We start from the raw sequence: 22,589 nt of genomic DNA on the forward strand, positions 1-22,589 counted from the left end.
CTGCGCAGCTCCAGCCGCAACACAAACAGTCATGACTATAATTTTCCATATGAGAATTGTATAGAAGATACTTCCGAGGGTTCGCTTCGACGTTAAAACGATAGAAAACGTGACACAGGAGCGTCAACGTTACAACAGTTTCTGAAAAACGCGTCTCGCGCGAGCCGAGACGCTCAAGGAGCTCGATCAATGAGGGGTGGACATTTTCGACGGGGGAGATTCATTGCGAGTCGAGAGAGTCTCGCTCATCGTGAAGGATCAGCGATCGCGATCCTCGAGGTGCCGGCGATATCATTAATATGGCGCGGCGATGCTGTCGAATTAGCAGGGAGAGCAGCAAACAGCAAAGCACTTTGGGCGCATGCAAGAGACCCACATGCAAAGTGAATTTTCGGCGCGCACGCACGTACACACAGGGACGCGGGGCCGCGTGCGTGCACGTGCGTGTGCGATCACCCCATCGGGATTTTCGGGGGAGTGAAGCGAAGTACGTCTGTATGTACCGGCGATACTTGAAAGCCGCGTCGTCCGTCGTGGATTACGGGCGGTGGATAGAGCACGTCACGAACGATCCCGCCGTGATTCGATTCACATTAATGATAACGTAACGCGTGACACACAATGCATATGTTGCGTACGTACGCGCGCAATCGCAGCTGCAGCTCGGAGGGACGCTTTTGGCGCAGTACGCATCGTCATCTCATCCGCAACGCGCCGCCTCTGCCGACGATTGCGAATGAGCGGGACGATTACGGTTATCTCAATATGGTTATATATGTATAATATATATATATATGTATAGAAATGCAGAGCAAAGAGAGGATATATACGAGAATATATAAAAAGTAGTCAATAATAATAAATTGGAAATATAGAGATATATATACGGCTCGCCGGAGAAAGAAAAGGGAAACTCACCGGATCTGGCGGGAGTCTGTAGTCGGCAGATATCTCGCTGCTCACGCTGCGCTCCTCGGTTGACCTTTCCCAGTCCATTTCTTTTTTCAGGGACTGAAACGGGAGGATGTATCGGATTTACATTCAGATAATGAACGCGCGATAAATGCGCCGCTACTGATAAGTTGAGATTGAAGTTACTGTCGATTTTGATTTTGCATGTTAAACGTTGGATATTAATGTTTCAGATTCAGATTCAGATGGACTGAACGTGCATAAAACTGTCATGATAATTTCTACATAAGAGAATCGAAATTTTCTACATGCAGACAAAGTGTCGTTATAATTGCAAATGTTATTGAATTCCAAATTTCTGTCTACGCTGACATGCCAACATTTTCCTATGACATATTGTAAAATCCCAGGTGTCAATTTTGAATGATAGAGTTTTGGGACAATTTGTAATTTGAGTTCAGTTCTACAATCCACCAATGTAATACGACCGATTGGCGTTTTATCGATATTTGGAAACTAGTTTTCCACGGAATTATTTCGCAATGCAGTCGGATAAGCGTGGTTCATCCGATCCGCAGCTAATATTAACGTTTTCAATCCGTAAGTACATCAAATTAATTTAAACTAATTTAAACTAACTAACATTAATTAATTTAGAGTAGAATATAGTACTAAATGCAACCTGAAGCCCTTAAAAAATGATCAAAAGTTATTACTAACAATTACAGTCATCATTGACCCTATCAAGAACCCTTTAATTATTCCAGAATTTTCAGAATTAAATAATCATATTCCATGGTTCCTCCATATCAGATACGAATATGACAGCGCGTCAGCCAAGCTTCCGGCGACTTCTGGATCCAACGGATCCCGCTTGCCCGTTTCCGGGCAAAGTTAAGTTGCGCCTCCTCTGACACATTAATCTCGTTGCTACTTACTAGCGGAACTTGCTGGACCGGAGGTAAGCCCGACGGGCCGGCGAGGGGCTCGGTACTGTGCGGGGACGGAAGTCGGCTCTGCGGCAGGTTCAACGGCAGCACCCCGCCAGGCGCACCGCCACCGGTGTTGTTGCTGAGGCTCATGTCGGATGGTCCGCTATGCACCGAGATCGGGCTGAGCGAGCCTGCCCGCGTCTCCTCCAGGCTGGCCGCATCCTCGGAGTCCCTCCTGGGTCGGTCGAGGGCGAGCGGTCCCGGACACGGGCTGCCGCCGGGTCCCGCGGGCGACGGTGGACAATCCGTCATGTCCACCGCCTCCGTAGGCTCGCTGGGCGTGTTCTGTGTGATGCTGGGTTGTTGCTGTTGCTGCTGCTGTTGCGACTGTTGCTGCTGCTGCTGCTGCTGCTCGCATTCCTTGACCGACAACCCGCCGGCGACATTTGTCTCTCGTTCCCGATCCTTGCCGCTCGTCTCCTTTATGCTGTCTCTGTCTCGATCTCGGTCTCGGTCTCGGTCTCGGTCTCGATCTCGTTCTCGTTCTCGTTCCCGTTCTCGATGATGCTCTCGCGACGTGTCGGAACTGCTCGTGTGTTGCTGCTGCTGCTGTTGCTGCTGCTGTTGTTGCTGCTGCTGCTGCTGTTGCTGCTGCTCGTCCCTGGACGCTACCGCCGCGTTGATGTTCGTCATGTCCGCTAGACCCTTAACTTTGAGGCTCTCCGCTGTCTTGAGCAGGGCCGATAGCTGGCAGTACTCGACGTTTACCTCGCCCTTGTACATGAAGTCGACGAGGGTACGTAGCTCAGCGAAACGTACGTCCTTTAGGATGACAATGGGGTGGCGGTTCGGATGGTCGAGGAACAGGGCCTGGAAGTAGCTGGAGCACGCGGAGAGGACTACTTTGTGTGCGCGTATCGACGGTCCCTCCGTGCACGCCAGTGTCACGTCCACCAGCGACTCCGACTCCAGCAGTTGACTGAACACACCCAGCAAGTTGCTCTGATGATTGTTCCACCTCAGGCAGTAATGCTCACTTCCCATGTCTGAACTGCACCCCGCAACCCTGCTGCATGATAAAGAAGGGGATCTTTGTACGCTGCGTACACACAACTGACGATTCTCGCCGACAATACGGCGTCGACCACGTGGCCCAGTATCACGCTTCGCGACTTCTATAATCCTCCGTTCTTATGTTTCGTATGGATTTTGGAAACGCGGTTTAGAGAACGCAGGATTTCGCGTGGAAAATGCCGAGCTCAGTACGTCGTTATCAACATTTTCACAATGTTTTACCTCGCGTCTTTCTGCAGTCGTTGGAGCATTAAGAGTAAATGTCTTGGTAATTACATGTCAGGTCTGCACAGCAAAGTATTTTATTGCAAGTTCTTGCTCATATTTGATACGGCTAAACGAGTAAGGTTTTGTTAGCCATCTAAAGTGCAGTTTGCCGGGGGAACGAAAAGTAAAAAGAGCGCGCTTTCATCAATTACCATGCGCGTCCCGATGTTCCCTCCGAGAGAAAAATCACACGAATTTTCCGCATGGGATATCGGCACGCGCGCTAAATGCGTTTATTAATAGACATCCGATATTCGTCGGGACGATTGAGTGGAAGGCGCGCGAGCAACGCGAGCGACGCGCGATATTTTTGACACGTAATCGCGATTTATTATTCAAGTAACGTCCGTTTTTTTCCTCTCTCTTCTTTTTCCAGCGTATTGATGCACCGCCGACGCATCGACTTTTGCGAGCGCTTGTTTAACGAGCGCCGCTCTTCGTCATCACGTTTTAATGCCAGCGCATCCCCGAGCACATCCGCAGATGCACGGCCGATGTCAGCTGACGATACGCGCGCGCGTCGGTTTATCTTTTATTATTTCTTCTGCCACGCGTTCGGCTGTATTTATTGCCGCTTCCTAATGCGTGAGACGGCGCGCACACACGTGTAGCGGACGTGTACGCAGTTCCAGGATGGGCGACACGCACGCACGCACGCACATAATTACGGCGAAGCGTTTTATTCGCGTAAACGTACATTTGCGTGATCCATCCGCGGATGTATGCGCGATGGCGTGTGTGTACGTACCGCGCGATACTCGCGTGATCCGTTCGGCCCCCGCGATATTACGGCGACGCATGACGGAAACCTTCGCTGCGATGCACACACCGCCATCGTCCGATCGAAACACCGTCCGGTTTATTTTGGCAATTATTACTTCAAGTTAATTTCTCCTTCGTTAAAAGTAAAATTTATTTAAAATAAATTTAAAGTAAATTTCGATTAAATAAATAATAATAATGGAGCAAACTCTAAAGTAACGCGAATTTCAAAGGACCAATGGTTTTTGCGTTGCAGATGACCGAGAGCGAAGAGCTCACCCCACGAATTCATTTGCAATCGCTGCGACGCAATTGAGCAGCGGGGTTTTATTACAATCGTCATCGTTTCAACCCCAAAGACAGCTCTCCCTTTCTTTCCTTTTTGCAGAAACCACCGTTTATTACGTAACGATGGGGAGACCAGATGCCCCGAACGGCGGAGAATTGACAGCTGGAGGAGAGACCGTAGCGAGAAGAGGATACCATAGCGAGGTATCCCTTTTGTGCCTTGACGCCGCTTTATACACCGCACGGCCAATTATACGCCACAACCCGCGCGCGCGGAGGTTACCGTATCACGAAACGGGAACGGGAGGCTACGTCGAAGCGCGAATAATCAGTTTTCGAGCGTTTTAAAACAGAGCCCCTCTCTCTCATACATATACACACGCGCCCGCCGCGCATTCAGGCTTCAGATAAATTGCACCTGTCAATGCGCGCGGGACGGTTATAGGAATTACCTGTAGCCCCTCGCGCGCGCGCCGGCTAAACATAGCGCCGGCACACGATCGTTACGCATTGATTTCATCGTTTTAACGGCTATAACGTCGGTCGTTACCGGAACCTTCGAAACTTTTTTCCTGTCTTTTTTTCCCCACTCGCCGGAAGCGCCGGGTTCCACGCCGCGTTCACCGACTCGCGTCAAGTCATTTTCATTCATTGACGGTGTGTAACGACACGCGCCTCATCACGGAGGGAGGGTCAGAGTATCGATTGACGTGTTTACAAGTGTGTAACGCTCTCCACTCATATTTCGTACGCACTCTCCGGTCCCCGCTTGCCCCATTCATCCCCGGCCGCGAGATGAATTTATTCACGGCGAGTTTGAAATAACATCTCCGGCGCTCGCAATTTGCGCGGCTCAGTATGATCATCGCACGTTTGACGCAAATTTGTAATAACAATAATTTATAACGGTAACGCCGGTAATGCGTGTTTGCAGAAACAACGATAAAAGTAACGATTAAACGCGCCCGGCAACGTAGAACCACTCGCAGATACATCGCTCGCGACAGAGGCCTGCCGCAATCGATATTACGTATACCTATTTAGCGAAAACTAAAATAAAGATAAAAAAGAAAGACGGATAAAATATGCAGAAGCTGGCGGAGGGGGGAATCAGCGTTTAAATAATTTTCTGCCGAACCTAGGCCGGCCGTTATCACTTTTTCCGCAATAACCGCGCGGTTGCATTCGATACAGCACGTTCTCGGGCGCATAAACGCCGAGTACGAGGCACGTCGCATCGATCGCGCGGGATATATTGTCCGCATTAAATATAAAAAAATGCAACCCCCCTCGCCGCCCTTCATCGCGTTACTCGCGCGCGCGCGCGGTTTATCAGCCGCGAATGCAGAGACCGATTCGAAAAGCCGATCCGTGCCACCGAAGACGCGGACGCGCGCCTCGCGAGATGCCGCTGCTTCTTCCGCGCGATAAACACCCCGCAATCCCGCCGAGTTCTCCAGCATGCATCGCAAACTTCTCGTCCAAGTGCCCAGTCTCAGCGCGAAATCGCTTAATGGCGAAAGTTAAGAAACCGGAGTGAATGCGCGACACGCATTGCGCGTATTCGTGAACGCCAGCGGAGCGCGCGATATCTAAGTGCATTGTCGATTGTTTTCAGTCGTTTAGATTATTACGTGTATTCCTGCTCTTTACAATCGGTATTATTGTTCTTACTAATTCAATGTTGAGAAATAAGTATCTTTCTCTTTTTAATATAGTTTCACATTGTTTGTAGGTTTCAAGGAAAGCATCAATTACTGATAAAACTTTTACGATATGATGTAAGGACGGATATGTTTGATCCGGTTTTAACTGCCAACTGTATTCGTCTTCCGCTATTTCTTGATACATCGCGGTATAACTGAGTGTCTCAGAAATACAATCGCCAGATAGAAATCGAAGCTTGATTTTTGCGCGATTGCAAGCCGACTTGTCGCCGAGAGATCATTCCCGGCTGATAACCTACGTCTGTAATTGTGAATTATCGATATGAGATCGACAGAGCGGAGACATGCTTGTCTGATCGGATTTCGCAGAAGCTCGGCGCCCTGCCAGTACCACGACGTTTATCTCGACGTCGAGCAAGTGCAGAAATTTTCCCTCGAGAGACTCTATACGTTTTATAAATTTCGGAAAATTAATACTCTTCAAGATACAACTGTAGACCATAAGCTAATATATAAATTCGTGATCCAAAGTGAAAAAGAAAAGCTACAACCATTCGTATACCGGAACATTTGGATTAAAAACTATCAAAAGACTGTTCTAGCCTTTTCCGAAAGAACCGCGTAGAGTACAGAGATACACGGAGCTCCCGGCTGGCTCCATATTTCCTTTTATCTATAAATTTCTCGACGGCGAAAAAAATTCCCTGATAACTGCGCGATCGATATCCCATTGGTCTGCCGCGCGGAGACCGACTTGGAACATTTCCCGGCTTCGCTCTCTCGGTCTTGGCGTTTCCCTGGGTTTGTCGCGATCGCTACGGCTCGCGTCTGCTTCCGTCCCGCCGCGTGTACTTAATCTTCCTGCGCGATTTTTCTGCCGAGATTCGCGACGGCGACGGCGGTGGCGCGTATTGTTACGTAAGCCGATACGGCCCACACGCCTGCCGTTATTTGTGTCATTTCAGAGATTTTCCCTGGGTCAATCCGTTTAGAGCGATACGAGCGCGAGTACCTCGTTCGCGCTCGTACGTTCGTCCCGGGTAGAACACTGCGAGTCGCCTTTGAAAAACGGTGAACCGCTCGTCGGCGGAATTATACGGGTACCTTATCGTACAGATCCGGCTCCACGCGGAGTTTAATTCCGCGGACCGACCGGGAGGCGGGACGTCAGGGTGGTTTTTTTTCTTTCTAGTAAAGATGAAAATTTTCAAGGGACCGTTCAGGAGAGAGAATATATACGAGACACATAATTAGTGGAATTTTGGGAGAATCTTTATATCCGCGTTTATGGGCGACCACGGCTCTAATTACGGGAGCTTATCGGGCTATCGGTGATTCTCGCATCGCAATTAACAGCCGTTACCGTGCGGTGATTTAGGATTAATAATGTACACGGAGGAGCATCCGTTTCTGTCTCTTTATCTTTCCGTCATACGAGCGTGACAAGTAATTTTTCTCGAACCGAAACTTGGCAACGTACACCGCGAGATGCATCTCGCTGTCCGTCCCGGCCTGTAACGTCTTGTTTATAATCAGAATCTCGTTTCGCAAGGAGCGGTATCAAGATACTGTAGTTTCAATTATTGTATATTTAAACGCAGGTATGTCTCATCCACGAAAATTCACTTCTCAGGAAATTCGGTGCGGTCTGACATTCTTTGTCGCCTACGCAGAAAGCTACGAGAATATCGGGCGCGTTCAAGAAAAAGAGACAGAGTGAGAGAGCCTGAAAGAAATCGCCGGACCGCGATATCGCGATAAGAGAAAATTGATCGAGTCGGTGGCGGGGGCGGGAGAGGGAGGGAGAGGGAGGGAGAGGGAGCAAAAGAACGGGTCCATCTAGTCGCGTAAATCGCCCGTAAATCGACGGGATTACGGCGTTCCACTTGCACCCGCGATCTGCGCGGTAAAATTAGCCGGTGGCTACCAGCGGCGACGGCGGTACGGCAAAAATTCGCGATCGCGTGCGTGGGTGACGCGAGTGTATGCGTGCGTGCGTGCGTTCGTGCTCGCACGTACGTACACATTATATCACATAGCCAGGCCAGGCGTTATTCGCGATTGCGCACGTCGCGCGCACGCACGGCCAGTCGCGGCGCGTGTTAATTGATATGCGTCCGCGAACGTGTGTGCGCGCGAGCGCGTGGGATGGATAACGCTGTCAAGAAAGAGACAAGAGAGAAGAAAACAGAGAGAGAGAGATCGGGTCCTCCGAGTGGGAGGCACGCGCGGCTCGATGCTCTGCGAATTTTCTTCTCGCGCCCGACACGTTACGCAAAAATTTTCGTAACGGGTCTGTTACGTCTGTACATGCACCGTCCTCGGTAATAGACGTGTCCGGTGCACGTGGCAGCGCTTCTCACGGATATAGCAATCTTCATTTGAGAGTATTGAGACGCGAGTATTTCTCGCTTTACGGGTAATCAAGAAATCAGAATAACTCTTTTATAATGAGTATATTCTTAGTATTTTCTTGCGTTGAGATTCATTCAGATAATGACTAGTTGTGTTTTCGCAAGAGTGAAAATTGATATGTTTGATTTGTTTTTGACAAAATTAAATATGCGAAATTGTTGTTAATTGTGGCAGATTTCTCGACAGCTAGATCTCGTCAAAGTGTCAGTAGCCTTAAATTATCTGTAAGAAATTTCAGAAAGAAAAGAAACTCTCATTGACCAGGCTTTGAATAATTAAATAACAATATTGACTCATATTTAAATACCTGTTCCACTGAATTTTAATTCGAGATTTACCAAGTATAAATTTTCATGAGATAAGTATTTACCCTGCGTACGGTAATATGAGAGTCAACCGAATGAATTCTCAGCATCGGTGAACCATTACGTAACGCAAATCGCATCGAAATCGCTCGGACACGTATAAACAGCAAACGTATCTACATATAAACGGAGCAAATATTTATATCATTGCTAGCGCTATAAGAGAGAGAAAATTCCGAAAACACGGCAATCGCGCGCTCATGTTCCCTTTTCCTCCCCCCCCCCCCCCCCCGATGATTTCATTAATCGCGAAACGTATCCGAGCGAGTTGGTATCGTTTCCGCTTCCTATCCGGCACTCCAGGTATCGTGCCGTGACGCGGAACGACGATTACGGTAAAAACGGCCGATTACACCGGCGGCAGTCGCCCGGTCGGGGATTTTTCAGATCCGTCCCTGGTTTGCGTCAAGTGCGTCTTACGAAATCGCGCGTTCCGTATCGCCGCCGGCACGCACGCACGCGCGACTCGCAGATGCGCGTCACGATCGACACGCGCAGATTTTCCGCAAACAGCACGAATGCACATAGCCGGCGTGGGCGAGTGCGCGTGTTCCTCCACATCGAGGGAGACGCGCGAGGAGTTTTTCCTCATTTTTCGTTCTCTCTCTCTCTTTTTCTCATTGTTTTCCTCTCCTACCTTATTATTATCTGTCTCCCTCTTCCTCTTTTTCGTTCTTCGCGAAGTCATTAGAAGGTGCAATACTAGCGGCGCTTCTCGCGGCGATATGCAACGACGCGTGTGCGTTTTTACAAGCTGTTATGCACTACGGCGCACCTCGGCGTCGGAAGACCCGCGTAACCAAGAGGAAAGAACTTTGTTTTTTGTGGAGAGTTTCTCCTTAGGCGTAAAGGCGTTACTCGAAAATTCGGTGTTTTTCGTCTATTTTGTACGTTCTACTTTTCATCTTATTAATTTTATTCTTTATTTATTTAACTTCTCATGAAGATGCATCCTATTTAAACGAATAAACCGAGAACAAAAATTAATTCAGTCTGTTAATTCTTCCCGCATCTCTGCATTGATTTTTCGGAACAAGTTAGCTCGTGTAATTCGACGATCAAAAAGTGAACGCGAGTTAGCGCTGACAATTAAATTAAAAATAGTAACAATAGCCTTGCAAAACACCGAGAGATTCTTTTCGAATTAACGCGAAGGAGGAACGGTCGCGATTATGCATTATGCACGCCATATTTAACAACTCGATAACACAATCTTTTCCTTTTTATCTATAACAGCGTCACTTAAAATGCGATTTATTGTCAGTCGTCGATGCGGCTGACGCGCACGATGCAAAACGCGCGTCCGGAAAAATCCCGCGCAGCATAACGGAGCGTTTCCCGCGCGATAAACGCATTTTGTCGAAAACACAACGAGCGAACGGGCGCGGAATCGATAACACTCGCGATGAAACTTAGGGCGAGCCGTTTTACAGAGTCGTAACTTTAAGAGCGACTTCCTCTGCCTCCGCAGGACGATGCACCCACGCGTACATTCATATCTCGCGATATCTGGCATTTTAATGATAACGGTTGAAGGGACGCCGATATGTTAAAGACACGCTGACATATACCGGAATGACCGCTCATTATTCGCAATCGATTGCTCTAAAATTAAATCTACGTGGGAGGCTGATCGCGCCGATCGTCCTATCATCCGATTCACCGCTGCGTTTTTCCGACATCCTGTTTGCTCGGGCTGACTTTTACGCGTTCAGAGATACGCGAGGGACGTTTGTGCGATCGCGGAATAACAAGCCTGCATAAATATATTGTCAGATATTCAGAAATTATTTGCAGCTTTCAAGAGAAAGAGAGAAAAAGAATGGAAGGAAAAGAGAGTATGAGAGAGCGAGGGGTGGAGGCAGGGGGATAGCGAATTCGTTTCGGCCTAACGTTCGAGTTAATTAGAGGCTGCGTGGAAATTTATTTGGAAGAGACGTAAGACCCGCGTTAATTAGCGGGCGTGTGCGTATTGCGAGGCGGTGCGTGACGGCTAATGACGATATATCGTGGGCCGAAGCCACAGATAACGAAGGCACGGGGCCGCTAAACAGGAGAACGTACCCCTGGAGAACGTACACACGGCTTGTACGTACCAGTGGCGGCGATCACCGAGCGACGTAATCGCTAATCGTTAAAGTACGAAACGACGCTGCGTAATCAAGGCTACTGTTGCCTTATTGCCGGTGTTTCTTTCTTCGCCGCGTGATCGAACGAACACTCGAAGAATGTCTCGTCGATCGAAGGATTACGTGAAGAGATGTAATTTTCCGTTACGTTAACGGTGTATGCAGGACTCTGAAATACTCTTCGGCAATTACGCGTTGCGAGACGTCATTGGGAAAAGAATCAAAATAAAAATTCGTGGAATTTAGTCAGAAAATTTTCAGGATTTACGCGACATGGAAAATGTTATCTAAGGAAATAAAGAAAGTATCGACTATCTTCTTTTTTATATAAAATCAAGAGGCTAATTTGCGTTAGACTAGAAATGTGTATCTTTTTTCCAGAATCAAAAACAGCGGCAATCTCTGCAAAAAGTGAGAATCAGCGGTTTAAAAGATAAATTGGCGTTAAGAAATTACCGTAAATTGAATAATATGAAGCGATACAGAAGCATGAAATTCCACTGTATTGATTAAAGTGGCATGTTGTTATTTCAAATCTCGACGATGTATGCGGCGGATATAAAAGCAATTATCTAATTAAATGAAGGTTTCTAATTAATTAAATGAAGTCTCTGTTCAAGTAAAATTTACTTCGATTGAAAATTGCGTTTTATAATCCGCTGGCATTCTCGATATTTCATATTTACGAATTTTTGATGTGAAACATTATGCCTGCGTGAACTGGCTCGTTGCCGAAATTTCTCGCTGAGAGAATATCGAGTCCCGGATTCGTTAAAGGGTGAATAAGCGTCGGATTACTCGCGCTTTTGTTCCCGCGGGAGACGCGTGCGACTGTGCGAGGAAGCGCGTACGCTGCAAAAGCTTCCCTGAAACTTTTACCTGGACAGAGGTATTCGGAAGTTTGTGAGAGTTCCGCGCCGGAGACGCAGTCGTAACTTTATGGCGCCTCGTTACAACTTCAACGACATTCCAAACAGTTTATCGACTGCCGACTGAGAAAAAGGACGTCGGCGCATCCGTTTGAGAGGGAAAACGAGACGCTGGGAATAATGACGAGATGTACAGGACGTCTCGTAGTAACCACCGAATGCTCCTTCAACACATCCACAGCATGAAACATGAAAACAGCATATCCAGAAAAATGGCGCTTACTTTGATACGGAAACACGGCCGTCAATGAAGATATTTGGAAATGAAAGTCAAAGAATTCTGGCGGTAAAATATAAATAAACGATAAGCAACCCTCTGTGCAGTGAATCCTAAACGAATTACAATCGATGAAGATTCAATTCGGCCTTGCTCGTCGAGACATTCATGTCGAAGCCGTGGAGGATCAAAAGCGATAAATAAATCCCCCGGCAAAGTTTTTCGCTGAAATGGAAGAAAGCGATCCGGAGCCTGTCGCAAGACCCGTGAACTGGAAGGATATCCGGCAGTTCCGGAACGTCCCTTCGCCTCTCGTCTGCGTTTCGAAATTCAGTCGCGAGTCGGTCGACGGTAAATCGACGCGAATCGGACCGAAACACAGGAGTCGACGCGGCGAGCTGGCATTATCGTCGGAGTGACAGCGCGGTTGTAACGCATTATAATTAAATGATGAATTTTAGAATGAGCAAATCGTTCACTCGTAACGAGCCGGACCGCAATGACGGGGCGGTAATTTTGATCGCGGTAATAATTTACGCTTTGTTTCTGCGCGGTGTAACGCAAATTTTGTTAAATTAATGGCGAGGAATAATCGAATCGTTCAACGGATACACACATGTATATGCATACGCAGGTAATATAATATAATGAAGAGGGATTATATTGCTATTATGTCGCGATTGCGAGCAGCGCGGTTGACAGTAAACCGAAAAGTCCCGTTCACGGGAGATCATCGTGCAACGCGCGCCGGAGGCGCGATCGTCTTCGGAGATGCTGACAATTCGATCGGATATTCGAAAACTCTGAGATCTGATACGCGAGCCTAAATTATCGGGATCCGATTTTGGGATCAACGAGCCTGAGAAAAGCTGTAATCGCGAACAGAGCTGGAGATCCGTAGATCTCCGTGGATTTCTACCTATCGGTGAGGGTCCAAGATGAATCTGAGGCTGCAACGAACGAGTGAACGAGCAAGCGAGCGGGCGGTAGCGACGATGGCTGCGTATCGGTCAAGGATAACGATATTATCTGGATGTTCGAGTCAATTACTCGGCGAAATTGACGCGTAACGGCCGGACTTCCGGCGACGCGCGGAGGCATTCCGGCACGGCCACGGGGCATTTTTTTTCGCGTGCTCGCACAATCTCGCTCGGTTACGGGGTGCCGACGAGGGGATGAGAGGTGTTCGGCGGTAGTACCCAACGCCGTCGTTAACCAGTGGTAACGACCGGTCCTCCCTTCCTCTTTCTTTCTCTCTTTCGCTCCTTCCTTCCTTCCCACCCACACTTAAGCGCAGGTAACACGAGAGATTTATCCAGCGCGAGAGGAAAGGAGGATCAAACAGGCGGCGGGGATGATCGGAGGAGGAAAGAGGACCAGAGAGCACGGAAGAGATCGCGAAGAAAGAACGCTGGGAGGACGAAAGAAAGAGCAACCGGAGACAAACGCGAGGGAGGAAGACGGACTGCGTCCAGAAGAAGCGCGAGCACGCCAGGTTGGCTTGAACCAGGCGGAGGCTAGACTCCAGGCTAGGCGAAAATAACGATGGCTTGTCATAAATCAGTCGAGGCGACGGTCACGACTGCGGGAATCGCGCGCGAGTGCCACAGTGGCAAGAGGAAAAAGCTTCGCTCGGTTACCGATGACTAATACCCTCGCGGCGAGCTTTTTGCCAGGGGGATCCTTTCACGCGCGCGCGACACGCTCGTGAGCGCCGTTCCGCTCGCCCCTTTTGTCGGTTCTCCTCTCCTCTGCCCTTTCTCCCAGTCATTCGCGTAAAAGGATGATGGCGTGTAAGGTCGGCCCGTGCGGGCAACCGAGTATCGTCCTGCGACGGAGGTGGTAAAGTATCGACAAAGTATCGTCGCGTTAGCGTGAGAGAGCATCGACGAGCAGCGTTCAAGGAGACTCGTGTCGGTTATACGCTAATACGAGGACTACGTAACGAACACTCGCGTTTACGTTACGTTAGGAATGCGGAGGCCGAGAGATGCGCACTTGTTTGCCGTACGCACGTTCGTGCCTCCGTGCGAGTTCGCCGAGGACGCCGAGCATCGGTCGCGTCGAGGCCACGGAACGAGGACGTCGATACTTGGTATCTGGTATAGCAGCCGGCGTAGCACCCGGAATAGAGTCGGGGATGATCGGTGGCAGCGCGGTTAAAAGTTAAGTGACGTCTTAGGTCTCGCCGCGGCCATAAGTATAAATCTCATGCTTGTCAGCGTGTCTAACTTGCACGCGGCCGACTGCTTCCGCCGCGAAATAGTACTGGCGAACATCAGGGCTGCATACATGCGGATGACTCGTGATGCGCTAACAGCGTTAAAGAGGATCGATTTCGCGGATCTAATCGAGTGCGTGGCTGCCACCCTCCTTTTCCTCCTTCTCCCCAGTCTCCTCCCGTTCACCCCGTGCGTCGCCCGCGACTCGATCGGTCGTGGCGCGTTTTAAATGCATCGCCAGCATTTAATGGCACGTATCGATTTCGAACCGCGATGAATGGCATCGAGAACGGCACGCGGTTCGAGGGGGGGTAGCTCGGTCGGTGGCGCGGGTCGGATAGGGTTCGGGGATCGGGGGGGGGGGGGGAACGCGCGTGAGAGAGAGAAAGAGAGAAAACGAATTCTCCCCCGGCGAGAATGACATTTCGGCCGACGGCATGGCGGCGACGCGACACGCGGAGATGGGAACCAGGGGTGGAAAAACAAATCTACGAATCGCGCGGGCGCGCGAATGATGTTTCAACAGTGCGGCCGACTGGAGCAATTACTGGCGGAATATTGCAATCATTACGTCTCTATCTCGTCGCTTGGGAGCGCCTCGCCCGTCTGTCTCCGTCACGTTTTAAAAATGATCACGATACGTATACATATGTGTGTGTGTTTTTGTATGTATATAGATATATATTCGACGTGTATGCGATACGAGTGCACGTCGAGATTGTAGGCAAAACCGCCCATCGGCGGTGCCCATCGAAAATCACTCTGCAGAGATGCCGCCAATCAAAAGATCGTGGAACCAGTGGAAAACCGATTTAAGTCGGCCGGTCCGGATGACAACGGGATAGATAGCTGTTACGCAATTTTTGTTGCTTTTTTTTTCTCTACGATATGCATGGAAGCGCGATGTCGACCCGGCATATACCGATGGATGGATGGATGGATGGATAGATGGTTGGATGGATCGGGGTTACCGTTCAACTTTCGGTACCAGCGGACGAGTGAACGGTTCTGACCGAGAGTCTTTGATTCGTAAAGTTTATTCTAGCACTCTGCGCAACGGTGCTTGGCTCGCACCTTCGAGAAAGGATCTCGAGTGACTTCCTCGCGTCACGAATCACGTTTTCTTAACGTTACAGACCGTACCCGTATCTTGCAGAACAAACATGGAATGGGATATAATTAAATGTGCAGATAAAACGTGAAAACTGAAAAAGCTTATGAAATCAGATTTATTCTGGTTCCGAGTTTCTCGTACAGATTAGAATATGCTCGAATGTTTTTGTGAATCGAACAAACTATTATTTATTGCTCGCAAACGTAACACCTCGAACAGGCGAACTCTTTCTCTTTCTCTCTCTCTCTCTCTCTCTCTCTCTCTCTCTCTCTGTCTCTCTGTCGCGCGATTATGATTATGAATCGATAACCTGCGCCCGACATATACACTAGTGCGTGGTGATACACGCACGCGTCTCGCCGCGTACGATTTTCCCGTCTCTCGCGATAATTAGATCACGAACGCTAAGTAACGATGCCTGAGGCTCAACAGGATACCGAGACTGTTATTCGCGCGTTCACGCGCGCACGGTATCGATGCTAGTTCGCACTTTCTTCGAAAGCGTTGCGTCAGAACTTGCTACTATACATGTGATTCTGCAAGTGATCACAGAACAATGCTTGCGTAATATTAAATTAGCGAAAACCGAAAGGTAAGCTGCATATATGAAGAGACTAAACGGAAGAAAGAAATGAAAGAATAAAATAAAAGTTCGAAAAGATGTTGCCTGTACGTTACAAATATGTCAACTACCTTGAAATATTTATATTATAACACTAAACATCGTCTTGCATTTTAAATCTTTAATCGCAAAAAGTTAAAACAGATCACTCTAAATCACAAGAAATCGCTGAAATTTTGCGGAAATAAAAGTCAAATTTAGGATTTTAAATACATCGTATTTAAATACATCTGTCTGCGTCTAATTTATCGTAACATTGTAAAAAAATTATTTGAAAAATGAAAATGATGAAAATTCGATCGGTGCTTGGATGGCAGGAGACTAGGACGCCTCGCTTTCTTTTGATTTATCGGTGTTAACGACCTCGCGGCACGAGAATGCGTTAATCAGTGCAGAAAATGTACAAAATATCGCTCTATCTATCTATCTCTTTCTTCGTTGCAGCCAAATGACGGCTTTTCACGCCGTCGTGATGCGTGCATTGGCTAATTTTTTAAATCTCGTAGATTTGAAAAAATCTGACGAAAATGAAAAAAGCAAGGGAGAGAAAGAGATAAAGAGCGCGGGAAATAGAAAGGCAACATTTATTATACCTTGTCCATTTAGTCGCGTAATAATTGTTACGACTTTCTGTCAAGCAATACATAAATTAGAGAGCGAATATATATATATGTATATATATATATATATATATTAGAGAGACAGAAAATCTAAATTGCACCGCGGATACATGTACGTATACGAAAGTCGAAACGCGAGCTGCAAAAAAGAGCGAGAAATATAATGGACACGAGGGTAATTAATTCACAGACTGCCGCGACGGAAATTATCAGTCATATGGAAAAATAATCATTCTGATTACCTCAGCTACAGATCAATCGTGACGATTATTTCCTCGATCATTCCTTCGATCGCTATCGCGCCGAGTGGACAACTCCAAAGTGGAAGAAATAGAGGCTGAAATGGAGCAACCGCAAATTCTAAGAGCTTTCACATTCTTTGCCGAGTCGCATCCTCGTAAAAAAAAAGAAACAAAGACAACTCTCGAATCTACAATATACTTCTCCGCTCATCAGATCCTTATGTCGTTTTCTGGACGGCATCGCGCGCGAGATTCGCACGCGGAAATCAACGAGCAACGTCTAACGCGCGTCTGTACGCACGCACCATTAGCGGCGCGGTTTCACGCGTACGTGGAGCACGACGAAGAGGAGACGAGAGGAGATGAAAGGAGACGAGAGGAGACGAGAGGAGAGCACGACGGAAGCGTGCACGCCGGTGGCGTGCCGTGGCGGGAGAGAGACGGAGCGACGCCAGCTGATCGACGCCGCGGCGCGGCGCATCGCGACGTCGCGGTATCTACGATAGCGGCGGTGGCGGTGGCGGCTAACGCGGTGCGTTACGTTGCAATTTTCTCTCTCTCTCCCTCTCCCTCTGTCCCTCCCTCCCCCTCTTTGTCTCTCGCTCTCCGTCGGGCGATCCTCAATGTCACGTACGCCGATAACGCGCCGTGGCGGAAAGTATCGCCGCATAAAACAGGCGGCTCCGGCTGGCTCGTTCGTGTGCTCGCTTGCTCGCTCGACTCGCTCGCTCGCTCGTTCGTCAGGGAAGTCAGGCGCGCGCGGCCTCTCGGCGACGTTGAACAATTGAACGCGTAACGATCGTTAAATGTCGGAGCGCACGTATTGTATGTACTATGTACGTACGTGTGCGTACGCGTACGTATGTACGTACGTACGTGCGGAAGGCAGACGGAGCACGAGGTGGAAAAAAGACGGGGGCGAGACGGGGGCGAGACGCGGACGGAGAGCAAGAGGGAGAGAGAGAGAGAGAGCTGGGACACGCGGCCTTCGCGAAACGTCAAATGCCTATGCTGCTTAGAGTGCAGGGCCGTATTGCCAAAAGAATCGCACCCGCGATTTATTATACGTGCGTATCGAGCGCTAGGTGTTATCGTACATGCTTTATTCATCGATTTTAGTATTACCACGAAGACTCGTTTGTTATTCGTGTCTTTATTTCTCTCTCTCTCTTTTGATCTTAAATATCTTGAATTTTGCCAGCTTAGAAAAAAGTACAGAAGTATGAATAATGAATTGGTTGTTATGATTGAAAATGCTGCTTTTATTTTTGTCACATATTTGTTATTATTAATTTTAATGACTCGCTTTGCAATATAATATGAAAGACGTCATGATTTCCGCGTTTCTTGTCAAACTTGAACTTGTCAAAGAAAATAAAAACTTGAGCGTCTCGCTCAAACAGATAATCTCGTCATCCCGTATCGCTGATTTGATTTTCAAACCTCAAGTAACGCAAATTTCGCCTATATTTATATACAACAGCAAAATGATGATTTCGCTTCACGGCGAGTACCACAGAATTTTATCACGGTTACAGTAATCTCCCAATTTCTGTCGCGAGTACGCTAAAGTTGTCATACAGCTAATTATAAACTGACAATCGTGAAGCATCGCTTAATCGAGCGCGTCTACGAGAGTTTCCGCTTAATCAATTCCGCCAGAGAGGCGGAGATCTCTTCGCGGCAGCGCGTTTCGGACACGGACGAGCATCAATCAAGTCCTCGCGTGCAGTGAATGATAAATGCGAGTCTGAGGCGAGAATTATCAGGCTAATCTGTGTTGGCGCGAATAATCAGGCTGTCGTACGAAAAATCGTCGGCGCATACCGTATTCAAGCAAAAGTATCGGCGAACTCTCGTTCCATCGAGATTCCCGTAAAATTCGACGCGCGGCGTGACGACACGCGTGCGAACATCGCACGCGGTTCCTCGACGAGGACAGACTGCACGGCGCGATGGAACCGTGCCGGGGAACGAGGACGTAGCCGTCGTCTTCGGTATTTCCGTCCTCGCGCCACGGGCGATACGTCACGCGGCGGTCCGTCTCTGTCAAGGCGAGTCGATCGCGGAAACGCCGCTATTATCGCACCGTCGTGCACGTGCCAGGACCGCGGCACAATGAGACGTGCGAGTGAGAGAAGCAGGATACGCGATCTGCGGGACGTAATTGGAGACCGAACACGTCCCGCGCTCGAACACGTGAGGAAACGTCCGCGAGATTCCCATAATTGGGAAGAGCGAGGATGACGAGAACATTTTCTTACATATCAGAGGAGACATTCGCTTTCGAGGCGAAGGCTGTTCTGTCTTCGTACACCGCGAATTGGATCCCGAATTCGTCCACCGACACGTCACGATCTTTGCGAAATCGGTTGCGTGCTCCGCCAGAGAAGCCGACAATCGAATCCGTACGAGATAATTGAATTAATTCGCGAATTGGGAACCGATTCCCGCAGTCAAAGGGAAGGGTTCGAACACCGCGGGATACGTGCATCGCAGGGGGTTTGCGGCGGTCCGCGGGACTCGATCGGAGTAACGTGTGCCACCATTACTTGCATTTTGCTCGAATCGCGCGCGATCGGATTCTGCGGCAGTTGTTAAGCCCCTTTACGGAGCGAATTCGAGTAATTAGAGCGGCAGGACGGGACGGCGGGATGGCAGCCCCGTCAAGGGCAAGTGGATGTTGGCACGGGAGAAAATTCCGCGCGGAAGCGCGCGCCGCGCTCGGAGTACCTATTATTGGATCGTTGTCAGTCAAGAAACTCGGAGAACGGACGGAAAGTCGACGGCTCGTCGGTCGAGACAGATCGAAACGAAAAGCGCAGGGAAAACGCAGAGAAAACGCCGGGATTCTACTAAAAGGATTTCCTCCGCATCGACACTCTCTCAGAATTCACGATTGCTCGGATTTAATTGTGTCGTGCAGAAACGAGTTATTAATGCATTATTAATCTAGAACTAGTTTCACATCTGAATCTGGCAACTCACGGATGATAGTCTCGGGTAAATCAAGCTTGAAATCAAGCCGAGTTTCCACGCCAGGCTACGTGTAGCTTCAGTTCAGCTTTCTAGGCATCGCTAGGTTGTCTCTCAGACTCGCGACGATGCTGTCACGTCGCCTCATTGATCCACATGACAGCGCGGTATTCGCGGTGCTACCAAAAACGTCCCGAGGCTGGACGTTTTGCGTGCAACTTCACGAAAACTCCTCATGGGCGTGAAATTCAACGGCATTAAATACAATAGAACGAAGCAAGAGAGAATGAGAGAAAAAGAACGAAGAAAGGAAGAAGATCATCGCCGCGGAAGGGCGTTAAGGACCGACTCGTTCTTGCGTAACGTCGTCCGATCGATCGCGTCCGATCGATCTGGCACGAATTTGCCGGAACGAGGGCCCACCGCGGGGAAACTACGTCACTACGCCGATCTTTTGCCAAAGCGATACCGACGAGAAGAGGATACCGCGATGCTCGAGACCTCCTTGGCGCGTTCGCTCGGAGCGGACCGTTCGATCGTTCTAGATTTACGCGGCTACCGATCAGGACCGATTTCACGCTTTGCTTTTGCTCGCTCACCCGACGACGCTCCTCTGCACGGCGATCACCTCCCCGACTCCCTCATCGTGTTCCGAAAACGACCGCCTGCCGCTTACCTCCCCCTACGCGTTTTCCTCCCTCTTCCTCTCTTTTTCTATCTCTATTTTTCTCTCTCTCTCCTTCTCCCGCTCTATCATCAATTTCTCGACGCACGTGAGGTATTTTCGTCCGCCCGTGTTGGCGGCTCGCGGGACACGCACTCTCGCAACTCGCTTGCCTTCTTCTCGACACACGCGCGTGTACATCCGCACCGCTCGTTGCACCTTTCTCGTTCTCTTCTCGTCATGTAACGTGCAACCTTGACGAGAATTTTCCTGATTGTTACGTAGTCAATTTTTGCATCCTTTCTTTCAGCTCCGAGAGAGAGAGAAAGAGAGAGAGAGAGAGAGGCAGAGAGGAAGAAAGAGAGACAGAGAGACTGAGAGAAAAAGAGAGAAGTAGACTTCGCAAATGATTTTCTTCACAAAACGCTACGATTACGAGTGTCGACGATTCCAGGAGGCGCGAGAACGGAAGCCGTGCGCGGGAAGTCCGTTTCTCCTCCAGCTCTTCCTACTCCTGTTTAACGTCTCCTCGCGCGTTTCCTCGCTCGTACCCGTTGTACACGCGTTGCACTGGTTTCCACTTGTCACGTGTGTCGCGTCGCGTCGCGTAACGTCACGTTACGTCGCGGCACGCGCGAGAGCTCCCCGCATCGTGCCAAGAGCGTAACATCCCCGAGACGTACGCGCTCTGTTCCCGCTAATCTCCGTCTCGTCGTGTTTTTCCTGGCGAGGAGGTCCTCCCGCAAAGCTTTCGTCATCGACGCGGTAGCCGCGGACTATTTCGAACGTGCACGTCAAGAACGTCGTGAAGCCGGCGGAGGAACGTATAGCGGAAACCCCCGGCAGCGAGACACAAGAGCGCGGCATACCTTGCCAAACAAGAAGTTTCGGCAAGGTCGAGTCGCGGCGAATCACGCGGATCACTGCCGGAAACTCGCGCGGCCACGCCGCGCCGCACGCGCCGCGAACTGTCAGGAGCACGCGTTTTCACGTGTCGCCGTGTCGATCTCTCGTGATCGCTGCGGCGAGAGCGACGTTTGCTCCGAGTGCGTGCGTGCGTGCGTGCGGAACGTTCCTCTTCCGCCACTTGGCGCTTCGCGTGACGGCTCCGGTGCGCGAATGCAACTGCACGAGCGACGACCGCGCGGCGAGTCGAACGGATCGACCTCGAGATCGCGAAAATTAGAGAGACGCGCACGAAAAGAGCGCGCGCGCCGCGCGCCTAAGCGCGAAACCCGCGGAGAGAGCGCGTGTCTCTCAACGCGGTTTTCACGCCTGACGCGAGGTCGCGACTTCTCTCGCTCATTCTCTTCCTCTCCTCGTGGTCCTCTGCACTCGTTATCGGTCTTTTTCTCTCGCTTTCTTTATTTCTCTCTTGCTTCGCCTGTGAATCTCTCTTTCTCTCTGTGTCCTATCTTTTCTCGTTCGTCCGTCCGTCTGTCCGTCCGAACGCAAACTCGTCGTTACTCGCGACAGGCAGCGGTGACAGCGGTCGACGGCGGCGGCAAACGTCAATGGCAACGGGAGGCCAGTGGTAGCGGTGGTTAACGGACACGACGGCGTTGCTCGTTAACGTAGACGTGGACGCATCGGCGACGCACAGTGAAAATCGTTGCTCGCACCCTCTCCGCCGTGTGAATACATACATTTTTTCTCTCCCTTCCTCTCTTTTCCCTCTCGCCCTCTTTGCGTTTCGGTGCCGTTGGTCCGTCGTCTGACGTAAGGTGACAAAATCAAATCCGTCCGTCACGACGTGATCGCACGCGGTCACTATAAGAAAGCCCGGACGAGCGGACGGAGGAACGGAACGTCCGCCCCCGTGACGATGTCGACGTAGACATCGACGACGACAGCAATGACGACAACGACGAAGACGACGAAAATGACGAAAACGGGAGAAATATTGTTCGCGCACTGGGCCACGTTCGCTCACGTGAAATCGTAATGCACCGCGTCCAAAATATTTACCTTGCTACATGTAAAACGAATAGAGGAGCCTGCCTGAATCGAACGAAGGAAGGCTCGAACCGGCCCACTGTGACGTCGCCGGCCTACTGTCAGCTCAGCGCTCGCTCGGCCCCGCGGTCAACTAACCTACCGTGTTCGCCGCGCGGACCGTGCCGACAAAATAAATCGATTCTGCGCGCCGCAGCGCCGTGAGCGCCGCGCGAT

General features: G+C 49.7%; 1 protein-coding gene across 2 annotated transcripts in view; it reads right to left on the reverse strand.

The window, feature by feature from the left end:
• The window catches only part of LOC105287556 (longitudinals lacking protein, isoforms H/M/V), a 66,097-nt gene extending 43,564 nt beyond the window's left edge, over positions 1–22,533 (reverse strand). For both annotated transcript variants that reach the window (XM_011353167.2, XM_011353168.3), the window contains exons 1-3: positions 22,386–22,533; positions 1,851–2,913; positions 919–1,011 (exon numbers count right to left, since the gene is read on the reverse strand). In XM_011353167.2, coding sequence (XP_011351469.1) covers positions 919–1,011; positions 1,851–2,888 — 1,131 coding nt within the window. In that variant the 5' untranslated portion in view covers positions 2,889–2,913; positions 22,386–22,533. The remainder of the gene's footprint in view (positions 1–918; positions 1,012–1,850; positions 2,914–22,385) is intronic.
• Positions 22,534–22,589: the final 56 nt, after the last annotated feature.

This window comes from Ooceraea biroi, chromosome 5 (assembly GCF_003672135.1).
Source record: "Ooceraea biroi isolate clonal line C1 chromosome 5, Obir_v5.4, whole genome shotgun sequence".
NCBI classification, from domain to species: Eukaryota; Metazoa; Arthropoda; class Insecta; order Hymenoptera; family Formicidae; genus Ooceraea; species Ooceraea biroi.